The following is a 13314-nucleotide window of genomic DNA, read 5'->3' on the forward strand; positions in this document are numbered from 1 at the left end:
TTTTTGTGTGTTTTTGTATGGAGTGTTTACATGATTTCAGCCTCCAACTGTCAAACTCCATACAAAAAACTAACTAGAATCGTGAAGGCCCCCAATAAAAGTATTTGGAAGATATAAATCATTCAGCAATTAGAGAAACCATGGTGTTGTTTATCAACAGCGGCTCTAACTTGACAGCTGCGTTGTGGTGAAGTGAGAGAGAGAGAGAGAGAGAGACAGGGACAGGTAGCACAGGCGAAGAAGCTTCGCGTGCAACGGATAAACCTGCGCAAGTTAGTTGATAAACCGCAATCGGGTTTGCGCGAGGTTTTAAAACGGACACGAGAGACGAAAATCGACCTCTTTCTACCATCGTGCCGAGAGACCCAAGCTCAGTGAATTTTTTCATACAGTTGAAGTGAATCAAGAAAACTAAAGTTTCAACCTTTTGCTACGCGAAACAAAGAGCTTTGTTGATGGACGCGACACTTGGAACTATGCGAGAAACGGCACACCAGTCAAAATAGCAGATATTTGATATGTTATTACTCGTTCGACGCTGACGAGGCGCTTTACGAAATCCAATTTCTTGTCACGATTTGAACAACTGTAAGCAAAAAAAGATGAGGCATTAATATGACATCGTTCAGGAATAGATGATAGATTCTATGAGATTACAAATATCAAAAAGTGGAATTTCGACATGGTGCAAAAAATTGCGTTAATTATTAACAATTACATCAAAAACTACTGGGGTCGTGGACTTTTCGCGGAGTAATTTCCTAACGGGAAGTTCTAGATAGCTGTTCTGTAAGCTGGAGCAACGTCAGCTGTCTGTGCGCGATATTTCAATAATGCTTTAGATTCTGTATTATTCAAGGTGTTACAAGCGGCGCTTACAATTCTTAATTTAATGAATGAATGAAACGCCGTTGCAATTGGTCTAAAATTGGTTTATGTACGTACCATGACGTGGAAAGCAAACCGGATATGTTAAAATACTATAAACTTCTTAAATTCCCAACGTTTTCTATACGTGTCCATCTTACCCTTTATGGTGTCCATCTTTCCCATATCAAGTGTCCGTCTTACCCGAACATTTCAAAACTGCACAAAAAAAAACCCATAAAAATCGATAGAAACACAACAGTTTCAACACATTTTCTGATAAAACATGAGTGTAAGATAATGTATGCCCATTTTCATGATCATAGCATTTATACATCCCTTTCATTTTTACTTCCATTTTCCTTAACGTGTCCGTCTTTACCTACCTTCCCCTATAAAAGAATAAAACGCCTTTTGGACAATGTTAAACAAACGCTTATTGGTATGATAAATAGATGATAGAATATGCTTTACACTTTATATTTACCTAGCTCATTAACTTACCTCAGTAAAAGAGTCTAAAAATTGACATTGACATCTGTATTCTTTCATTCCTAAAACAACATCAACCATCAACAACCCCGATTTGTCACTTTTTTATCAATAATATTTATTATTTCAGATACCTCATCACTTTAATTATAACCATTTCCTTGTGTGTGCGTGTGTGTTTTTGTGTGTATGTGTTTCTTTAACCCCTTCTCCACGCCCTATTCTTCCTCCCCTCGGAAGGGGACACAAGTCACCAATTAGGCCCACCGTTTTCGTTTCTCCTTCCTTTTTTTGTGTTTGTTTCTCCTTCGGCTCGGTATGTTCGGAAATTGTTTTTTAAATTCAACCTATTTTACAAACTGGGGCCCACTGTGTCCCATAGTGAGCGTACTCGCGTAAAGACGACCCCACGCCCTACCATATCGTGTTAGCACTTATTATTTTGTTTTTAAAACCATCCCACACACAATTTTTTTTTTTGTATCGATTTGTATGGCCTTTTTCCGGGGGCTTCGGTGCACTCGTTTGTGTGTGTGTGTGTGTGTGTGTGTGTGTGTGTGTGTGTGTGTGTGTGTGTGTGTGTGTGTGTGGACACTATCCTAGTTTCAGGGGGGGGGGGGGGGGGCATTTAAGTGGTTTAAAAATATACATCGCCAGCTGTAGCTGCTTTGCGTTTTCAAAAAAGAGCTACCCCTTTTAACCCACAGACAGAAAAAAGTGGGAAATCCCACTCGATCGCGTGGGGGCTTGAGGGAAAGGAATCATCAGCACGCTTTCCATTCATTTGTTGCGCACATTGTGTAATTAAGGATGAATGCCCGTCCACCAAAAACCGGCAATTGAAAGTAAAAACACCCACTCACAGGTAATCAACATTACAATGCCACCGTTTTTTTTTTGTTTTTGCTGTGGGTGTGTGTGTGGGTGTATGTGTGTGTGGCCAAAACAACCCCCTGGGCTAGGCGAAAGTACCACTTGTTATACCCAAAGCGGCGGAAATTTCATTCACACGTAAACCGGGGCACGAGGCGAAGAAACCCAGACCAGAAGGTAAAAGTTCATTCTAGCATTAAAATTTGTTCTACCACCTCCTCTTCTTCTTTTTTTTCTACACCTCTTTGCACCTTTGCTTAGGGGCTTAGGTGTGGTTTTTCTCCGAAACAAACAAGCGATCCGATCTCCTCGCAAGTGTTGCTATGTTTTTGGTTTGACTCTTTTGCTGTTCACTGCTATCATTGTATTGGGTTGTGTGTACACACACAAACACACACACACACACACGAACGCGTCACGCCAAACGCAGAACGAACTTTCCGATTCCGAAACGCTAAAATCTACCTACAGTGTGCAATGTGTGGCTGTATGTGTGTGTGTATTCTGTATGTTCTTCTCCATTGTTTGTGTTGCTGTTTTTTTCTTCTTCTTACAATTAAAAACTTTTTATTACACCCTGTGCGCGCTAACCGGTAACCGAGCCGGGGCGCAAAACGACGGTAAAAACCACCTTACCCATCCCCCCCCCCCCCCCCCCTTATACGTGTTTATCTCATTTCCCTTCCCAATTCCCACTTTACAGTGATTTGATAGGAAGAGCTTCATTTCCTATTGCGGCATTCTTTTCACTAACAAACACACACACACACACATACATTCGTCCTTTTGTTCACACATACACACTAACACACTCATTCAAACCCCTCGGGCCGCAATTGACCGCAATGCTCTCCTCCGCCGGCCACCGCCACCGGGTGGAGCGTGCGGACCACCGGAAGTAGGTGTGTAATTCAATGGAAATAATTAGCCTTTTTAACAGTTATTTTTAATCGCCTTCGCTCCGTAATTGTTTCCGGCGTCGTATATTTCAGTGTTTTCCCTCTGCCTGTTTTCCTCGCCGTTCGTGTTTCTTCGTGCTTTTTTTGTTTGTTGTGTTTGTTGTTTGTGTGCTCTTATTCTTCTTCCTCTGCTCAATATCCTTTGCACGAACGGGCACACGAACAAAAGCTTCCTTCAATTGAATTATCGCTTTTGCTTCAGGAGTTTCTTTTTGCTTCAGTTTGCTTTCTTTTTTTTTGTGTTGTATTTACTTATTTATTTTGATTCACTTTCAGCACCAGCACAACATGCACACGTCAAACACGACATATTTGTTTGTTTGTCCCACGACAAACGACTTAGCTTTGTTCATTATCTCTTTTTTGGGTTTTTTTGTATTTTTTTTTCCTATAATGCAATTGTTCACTCATTTCACATGTTTTGTCTTGGTTTTGTGTTTTATTGTTATTTTATTTCAACTGTGTTTTTTCTCTTTATTATCTGTTTCGCTTTGTTTGTGGAGTTATATCGAAACTGTTTGGGTTTGTGTGTTTTGAGCTTATGGCGATTGTTTGTGGGTATTGTGATTTGTGTTTTTTACTCCTTTTTTGTTGCTTTTGTTTTACTACTATTTTCGTTAATCTATAATTCACGGCTCTTCTTTGTGTGTCTTAGAGTTCCGTTTTGTTCTCCTCTCTTTACGCACTAAATTAAATTTTCTTTTTCTCTGTGTGTGCACGGTTTTTTTCTGTAACATGTTTATTTTGCTTGCTATTTACCGTGCTTCATTGTGGCGCCGATTGTGCCGGTCGGATTTTTTTTTCTTGCCCCACACCTCATTCCCCATTTTCCCCGACGGTCACTTTAATCAACCTAGCACCACAGCTAGCTAGCAAACGACACATTTTCTCGCCTGTTTTGCACAATTAAAACTAACGACCAGCCTATCTGGCGGTGCAAACAGCGTGCACCACAGCCAGCGCGTTTATGTCGCGATGTATCACGCTTTTCAGTCCGGCTGGTTCTTCCATTGTTTCTGTGTGTGTGTGTGTGTGGTCTTTTTTTTTTGCTCTTCACAAAATGGCCACGCGGACTGTTGTGATGGTGTGGCGCTAGTTTGAAATAACGCCACCCCTAGCTTGGTTTAGTATTCACACATGCTTGGCTAGTTTAATTTTATTACACTATGTGCCAGCCTGTTGTCCATTTAGCTGGGCGAGAATGGGGGCCCCTCGGGTACGAGACGAGCGGTTTGATAAAAAAAAACCTTTGTTTCAGGGGTTTTTTTGTTGTTCTTTGCTTCTGGTTCAGCTGTTGGTTTCATTGTCGGCTTTTGGTTTTGTTTTGAAATGGGGAAGGTAACAATCGATCTCTGTTAATGGACGCTTTTGTTTTTTGTTTTTTTTTTTTTTGTAGAGTGAGATATACCCACTGTTACAGTCCACCGTACCGTTGGTGTCCTTCGTTCAGTATGAGGTTCCTAACTTTTGCTGAATGTGTTTTATTCGAGATTTTTTTAACAAACAAAAATAAAACGTTTTCAGGTTCAGAAGTTTGTTATTTTATCACACATTCCGCAAACAAACATTTGCAACGCCGCAGCAAAATGGCACCCCACTCTGTCCACTGGATGAACGGGAGCAGGCTCAACGGTATCAACGGCTGCAGCTGCAACCGAACGTTGTTGATTGAAATAGTTTCCCCCCTGTTTTGTGGGGAAGTTGCCGTGTTTTATTTCGCCGGCCACGCTATAACGTGGCACAATTGGCTACAATCAACCGACACCCACAATAAGCTTACAGTTCCCATTGTCCCATTCGCTGGTGTGTGTGTGTGTGTGTGTGTGTGTGTGTGTGTGTGTGTGTGTGTGTGTGTGTGTGTGTGTGTGTGTGTGTGTGTGTGTGTGTGTGTGAGAGAGTATTTCCCTACACGCGACTGCACCTGAGCCGGGCCACCAGCCGGGAACGTTACGATAATATTTTGCAACGCTCGAAAAGAAAATAGGATTGTCATTCGATTTGTTTTCGATCGGTGTTGGCATCGATGGCGTACCATCATCGTTCATTCTGCACCATGTGAGGTCCTCACAAACTTCTACTTCTTTTCTTTTTTTTTTGCTCCTCGCTGGTCCACATAGTTGGAGCAAAAATTTTACATTCTTCTTAAGGGAAATCTCCTTACACATGCTGCTCACATGGATGCACCAAAAAAAACCCTCGATTCAGGATAACTGCTGGGAATGGGGAATTGGCTGATGAAAAATAGATGCACAATCGATCAGAACAGCACAACAGCTAGCACGATCCGATCGGGTGGAAAATGTGTTTCGCTGTATCGTGGCTGTACACCATCGCGTGTAGTCGCCGTGGTTTGCGTTGAGTCGGGTTGTGCAAGAGCAACCGATCTGATCGATATCCAATCTTGTGGTCTCATCGAGGGAAATGTAACTTCAGCTGATAAGTATGTGTGTGTGTATGTGTGTAAGGAGAGTGTTGTGTTGTTCTTGTGGAACTTGCATACTCACATCTCGTGGCCCAAAGGCACAGCCAGTGTGTTGAAATGAAATGTTCATCACACAGAAAAATATTTGTTGTTTTCACAGCAGACTTGAGTATGTGTTGATGTGGAAAGGAATGATTGGTTAATCAGTGTAAGAGATGAATAAGAATAAGAAAACAGGAAAATTAAGAATTAGACAACATAAATTACCTATCTACAAAAAGAACATAAAACAACGAAAAGAATGAAATTGATAAACTTTAATGTAAACTTTTAATGAAGAATGCTTCTAATTGGAATGAAATCAATTATTAATTTTGTTTGAATAGTTTATAGAGGCTTTGGCGGAGTTCTTTCGCCTAAATCAATTATTAATTTCACTAAAACCAGTAAAGTTTAACAAGTTGCATACTACCAGGCGCTTTTCACTTGTATGCTTTACGGTGGCGCCTAAAGGTATGCAAATACCGTGCAATCATTGCTCGTAGACGTATTAAAGTACAAAAAAGTTTAAATCAAACTTGAAATAAATAGCAGTTCAAACGAAAACTGAAGCTAAGCGGTATGAGCGTGATCTATATGAAGCATTGACTTTGTTTTCCTCCCCAAATTAGAATGCAACACAGCTTTTCTGCTATTATGTGGAGCATGAAACCAGGACCGTTGGCGATTAAAGTAAGCTAATCACTGGCGGCAACTCAATGTGACACTACCATTATGGCACCAGCAGCACTTTCCATCCGATGCCGAAACCCTCATTAGGATTAGAAAGTTTTCACCGTGTGTCTCTCTCTCCCTCTTCCTTTCGCTCTAACCTTCAGCGCACAGCACCTGTGTCCGCTCAAGTTCGTGCACGTGCCAGATAAAGTGCTCCGGCAGAGTATGCAATTGCAATGCACCGAACCGTGAATCCACCGGCTGATCTCGACTCGAGATTTGCCACTTCATTCGCGGCCCCGTGGCCCGTGGTTAAGCAGCGGCCACGATAGTTCGAGATAAAATAACTATAATTTGCATTTTTAATCGCTTATGCAAATACCATCAATGATTCAGCGCCCGGGGTGGTGCAGTGCAAAAACTCCCTCCTCGAGCCGCAACGCGGGAAATGAAAAGCTCAGCTCACGTTGGAACGTTGGAGCTGGAGAAGCGTAACTTTTGCCTCCTTTTGTGTTGCTTCTTCAATTGCATGGAACCGGATCCCGATGAGCTTCCGATTGCCGGCAATTGGGCCGGGGCCTGGGAGGGTTGGCGCAGATAAATGTACTTTATTCATGATTAGTTGCAAACGTCCTCAACGCTGGCTCATTATAGTGCCAACAGGTAGCAATGAGTGTGGTGGTAGGAAAAGAATATCCAGTGCATGATCATCAAATACTCGCGCGATTCATCCCTGGTTAGAGGAGCGATAGAAGAGAAGCTTTCGTGAAAGTTTTATATTGCTTTCCTTTTATTTCTTCGAACCTCCTTTTAATCCTTTCGTGGTTTACGGCTTTTCTCCCATTAGTCATCCATCGCACGGATGGGAAGGTTGTGCAGGCGGGCGCCATCTTTTAGAAATGGAAATTCAGCAAAAGATTACACCCTGCTTTTGAACAAAAGAAGCACAGCTCATTGCATTTCAAATGGAATATATGTTTTATGAGAACACAATTCAAGCAAAAAACGTTCCCTCACAATTGAGTGAAGCGATGGGAAATCACCATGCTCACCATCATCATCTTGAAAGGGGGGGAAAAATCACATTCTTTTCCACCAATTTCACCAACTGCTGCTTAATGATTCCATCGCAACAGCTCCTTGAGCCTGTCCGTAACAGTAGAGACGGTTGGAATCGAAACTCGGATCGGATTACAAACATCAGACGAGGAAGAAAAAACATTCCACAATCTGCCACAAGTTTTGCTACGGGGAAAGTTCTTCATCTCTTCCTTCAAATGCTGCTCAACAACTCTCCAGTACAGCAGCGAAAAGCGAAAAGGGGATAAAAAGCAGCGCACACAGATGCACACACACACACACAGAAAACTCCTCAACATCTCGGTACGTTTGTGGTTAACCGGTACGAGATGTAAAATGAAATCTCTTCAACCCACCGAAGTGATTGGAAGGGTCCTCCGATCTCCCCCCTTCGTCCTTCCCGGACGTGAAATGGAACGAAATTTCGTTTGTTTAATCAATATTTCATCGTAAATACTTTTATCCACCAGCAGTCGGAGACGGCAATGATGATGATGATGATCATGATGATGGTGAAGTTTTGCACCCCCTTAAATCTGTGCTGCTTGAGTCTTGGATTGCTCTCACGAGGGCGTTTGCGTCTGTGGGCAAAAAGTTCGACAAGTTCTGTTACATCCCAATCCCTTCGCCATCACCACAATCGCCGGTGCGTTGCGATTGTGGCTGGATTATCTGCAGCAAGAAGGGAGAACAATCACTGCCCTCAGTAGTGATTGATTTGGAATCGGAAATCGGTATCGGGTATTTGTCTAACTAATGATCCAACCGGTTACGGTGCGCTCTGAGGGAAGTGTGAATTGATTTTATGCAGAGAATCTGCCCGGAGACGATCCTTGTGCTTGTGCAGGCGTTGCAGTGACCGGAAGATTGCTTACTTAAAACCACTGCGTAAACCGAATGGGCAGGGTCACCGGTGCAGATACAACACGAACACTGCAACCCCAGAACATACCGAAATCCAAAAGATAACAATTTAAGCTTAAGAACCATTGCATACGAACTGCAACTGCAACCCTAGTCGAAGTCCACCCAAGGTACGGCTGTCCGGTCCGGTCGAGCTGTCCCGACTGTGGGTCTTATTTGCTTTGAAAACAATTCCTGTACAACTGTCCCCATTTTGTACCCAGCGCCACATGGTATCTTGCCCCCTCCTCTCTCTCTCTCTCTCTCTCTCTCTCTCTCTCTCTCTCTCTCTCTCTGTGCGTTCAGCTGTGTTGTACTTCCTGTTCTGTTTGGCCAAACAACCAACACACACACACACACACAACTTGTCCTCTCAATTGCCCGTAAAGATTAACCCTAAACATTTTAATGCTAGAAAACCTGTACAAAATATTTATACGTATGTGTGTTTTTCCCCCGACGTTGGGGCGTTCGCTTTTGCACACTCACCACACCCGGGGAGGCTGGAACGTCCCAAATTGTCGACGAGACGGGAATCGGGGAGCGGTTTGCTTTTAAACTACATCGAACAGTTTAATACTTTTGCTGAAGATAGTCTGAACGGAGAGCAGAAGTGCGGTTAGTATACAGAGCGTGAGCAGCGCGGTGCGGTGGCACTGCCGGCGCCGGGATGCGACGGGAAGGTAAGGCTCGGATGGCCGGCGGCCGTCGTCGTCGGATGGTTTGGGTGCGGGTCTGGCTGCACCCGGCCACGGGCCCGTGCCCCCCGCTAATCGGCCCACCATCGTCAGCAGCATCGTCGTCACGAGACTGACGGTGGCGGGCAGCAGGCTAACCGCGAGCAGGGGACACCAGGAGCGAACCGGCCGGAGCCAACCGCACCGATATGCGGTCAGCGAGGGGAGCGCCCGCGCACCGGATGTTGCTGTCGGGTTTTTGTTGGGATGTTGCATTGCGGCTGGCTTTTCACCTGGCAGGAAGAGAGAGAACGTCCGAAAAACCGATTAGTGACGCGGGTTAAAACGTACACACAACAAACAGAGAGATTTTTGAGTCCGGCAGTCCAATGCAGCAGCGGAACCGGCGATCCAGTTTACGGACAACAATGCAGATAGATTACGATTCTAGTACCCACTAGAGTCAGTGGTCGTGGTTACTGGCAGGGAGGCAGGCAAGGCACTTGAAATAGTTTGACGCTACACCGCAAGCAAGGCAAACGACACCAACAGCAGCAACACACAACGTCTGATGTTTGATGGAGAGTGCTCACTCAACTAGCAGCAGCAGCAGCAGCAGCAGCAGTAAGGGCAGTGCCAGTCATATGAAACGTCCCGGTCAGGTCGTGCTCGTACACAACAATGATGATGATGGTTTTGTAGAAATTGTCAAACAATTTGACAGTGACATTGAGCCCCAGGGTCCAGGAGGGCCGTGCGTGATTTATTGCCATCATGGAAATGGCAAAGGAAGCGAACTGACGGAATGGCACATCAGAGCGATTGGAAATCTGTTTCTCTCTCTCTCTCGCTTTCGTTGATGAAAACCACACAATTGTGGGAAAGTGGGAATACAATCCTATCCACCCGAAATAGGCATTCAGGTTTTTTATTTTATTTCCGATCGCTTCACAGGATTGAAACGTTGGCTGCAAGCAAGCACGCGGGATTTTTCCGCTCCGTTTAATCTAGTGTGGATTTTCATTCGCTTTGGTTTTGTTTTGTTTGCTTGCGGTGATGCGCTGCAGCGAGCACCTGGAAGCGAGCACACGGAAGCGAACGATGACAGACAGTTGCAGTAAACAAGAGCTGCTTGATTTAAATGCCATGCCATGCGGGCTCGATGCTTTTTGGGGGAAACTGGCTTGTAGGTGGGTAGGTTTAAAATATTATTTACATGGAATTTTCATGGTTAACGCTTGAAATTTTTGAAGATTGGGTGTTTGTCTTTGACTCTTTTCCTAAAGCAAAAATATAACACGTTTTATGATGTGTCATAGGTCAATTTTGTTAGGTTAATTTTACCCACATTGTAAGCCTGACATCATAAGCCGGTCTCGTAGTACAGTCGTCAACTTGTACGACTTAACAACATGCCCGTCATGGGTTCAATCCCCAAATAGACCGCTCCGCCATACGTAGGACTTACTATCCTGCTATGGGAGGTAATCCATAAGTCGCGGTAATTCATAAGTTACGAAATCGCAATACGATGATTAACAGAATAGAGGCAATACAATGGAGGCAATACAATGGAAGTTAGAAGACTTGCTTTAAAATGCGACCAATTCGGAGGACTTATAACCATGACAAATTATCGCTCGCGTTGCCTTCTGCATGGGCTACAGACGCTCGAACACCGTCTTAAGGTTAATCAATGTGTATTTGTAGCAAAAATATTAAAAAAGCGAATTAGAAATCTCTAATTTACTAGCGAAGATCAATATCTACGCGCCATCGAGACCTCTTCGCTCTCGTAACTTTCTTGTCGGCGAGAACAGGCGTACCTTATATGGACACAATGAGGTATTACTAGCTATGACAAGGCAATTCAATACATGGTCCCATCACTTTGATTTTAATTTAACGACCAACGCATTTAAAGAAAAAAATTATCTCAATCTTCAATTTTGGCGACAATGGATCAAGGGAGATGTTAGGGGAATAATTTAGGATTTTGGTGTAGGATAGGTTTTAAGTACTGAATTTGTCACAGCCTCAAGAGTGCAACACACATATGTTGGTAAATAAATAAGTCACTGAAAGCCAAGCCCACAAGTGTTACAGGTAGGCCTTGTCCGACAACGATTGTTGAGTCAAAAGAAGAAGAAGAAGAAGAAGAAGCTTGACCTAAATCCAGGAAACTAAACTTCTTCTGTTAGGTGTTAAACCTCAGGCACCCGCCTCCAGTTTATGACCGAGCCTTTACAGGTTTCCGTGTCTTAAGACATTGCTACGAGGAAGGGGCTCTGATTGGGAATCGATTCTGTCCGGCTTTGTAGAAGCCGAACCACCAGTTGAATAGACCAATGGGCCATTTGGCAAACAAGGCACATACTTAACTATTTGTAAGAGACATGAATGATGTGTATTCATGCGTAAATTTAACATTTGTTGTTAAACATCAAACCAAATCATATTGAATTTTGCGCATTTAGTACCATCAAACTGGTCATTTCAGATTTTTAATCGTACAAGATTTTTAGCATACAAGTCTGCACAAAATTTAGTTTATCATCCGCCTAGACAGCTTTTTATGACAAAAATGAATCACTTATTAAATAAATGAAAACTTAAAGATAAAATACATCAGAAAAGATATGTCTCCCTGTTCGAAACGTCACCATCCCCGATGCAACCCCCTCCCAACCCTTAACCTCTCTTTATACGGTCAACAAATCCATCAACCCTTTTTCATCATTCATCATCCCAAAGCCAATCGCCTGGGACGGGCGTTAAATCACGTTAAACACAGAGGCCGCGGAAGGTCACGGCGCATTATGTTCGTCTGTCAATGGCAGCGGTGTTGCGGTACCGGAACGAGGTGGTTGGAAAAGAGAGAAAAAGAAGCTCAAAACATTCATCAATTTTAAATCAACGCGTGTGGGGAGTGTTTTGTTATTATTTTTTAAGCTCGACGCTCCCGAATAGTGTAGCTGCAAAGCAAAAACAAAGAAGGTTGGGGGAGCTTCAAACAAAGTACAAACCATGACACGTCGCCAACCAAGTGACCAAAGAGGTGTGAAAATGTATCCGGCTGGCGAGCGACTTTGATGAAGATTGATTTCATTGGCTTTCGGGGGAGGTTGCGTTTTCCCCCCCCCCCCCCCCCCCCGACGCTTCTTAGCTCAGACGCTACGATGCGCTGGGCGGGAAAAGCTTGACCATAACGTGTACACCTTTCTTTGTTTAACGGAGTTTGGCGACTTCGGCACACATAAACTCTTCCATTCTTTCCGCTTCGAGCCAATCATGTGTAAAGATATGATTCAAGCAATCAACCGTTCCAAAGCTCCCCCGAGACGGCTAACGGTGTCAAAGGTGGTTGAGTGTGAATGTGTCAAAACAGGGCAAAAAGGAGGTGGCGCTTGGGAAAATTGATTGAATTTTAAGGTGTAAGCGTCCCCGAAGGTGCGTGTAGTAAACATGTCAACGTCTTGTGACACCTTTTTTCAACACAAACACGCACACATACAGGGAACAAACTTTTTGGCTGTTTTTTTTCTTCTCACCTTTCCCTCCGAAAGGTGACTCACGTGACTGCCGTAAGTGTAGTCTCGGTTTCATAACCAATGTTTATTTGTGGCACACAAAGGGGATGCACGGTTCGAAACGATGGCGAAAAACATATCCTTCCTTAGAGAGTAAGCTACTGCGAGCAGATATACACAGACGTTGGCACACGGTTTGCAAAACAAAAAAAATCCTTACCACCGGCAATAGTGCCCCCTTTGATGTGGGTTTCCTGCGGGCATTCGCGGGCACTCACGCAGCATGAGCATAACTTTGCCGGAATGATAAGCACAAGAACGGCAAGCAAAGTTAAGGCAAGCTTACCTTTCCACCGCCCGATTCCAATGCGAGGGACGAAAGTTTATGTGTTCCAGTTCTTTCTTAAACCCCTCGCCAGCTAATGCGATTCAACGGGAGAAAGGTGCAAAAATTTGCATAAAAGGTTAACCGCCGCCCGGCACAGCGGTGCGTGTACGGTTGTGGAATGGTTTAAACCTTTCGCTTTAACACGTTTACCTCATCCGTTGGCTTCCGCGTTGGCGTGGGCTCGGTGGGGGTGGTGGGAGCTTTGGTGCGTTGAGTTAGGTTGCCACCGAAAAGGTAAGATAATGTTCGGACCCCGGGCAAAAAAGGATGGAAACTTTCCTCGCATGTAAACGGTAACAAGTTTTGCAATGGTGCGGAAAGGTTATGGGTTAGAAAAACGCTACGAGTTGAATGGAATCGCATTAAAGGTGTATTACGCTGACGAAATGCAATTTATAAGTACTTTTGT

General features: G+C 43.9%; 1 protein-coding gene across 4 annotated transcripts in view; it reads right to left on the reverse strand.

The window, feature by feature from the left end:
• Positions 1-5942: 5942 nt before the first annotated feature.
• The window catches only part of LOC1276459 (Fc receptor-like protein 5), a 50773-nt gene continuing 43401 nt past the window's right edge, over positions 5943-13314 (reverse strand). For all 4 annotated transcript variants that reach the window (XM_061644469.1, XM_061644467.1, XM_061644468.1 and 1 more), the window contains exon 7: positions 5943-9280. In XM_061644469.1, coding sequence (XP_061500453.1) covers positions 8865-9280 — 416 coding nt within the window. In that variant the 3' untranslated portion in view covers positions 5943-8864. The remainder of the gene's footprint in view (positions 9281-13314) is intronic.

This window comes from Anopheles gambiae, chromosome 2, assembly GCF_943734735.2.
Source record: "Anopheles gambiae chromosome 2, idAnoGambNW_F1_1, whole genome shotgun sequence".
In the NCBI taxonomy this organism is placed as follows: domain Eukaryota; kingdom Metazoa; phylum Arthropoda; class Insecta; order Diptera; family Culicidae; genus Anopheles; species Anopheles gambiae.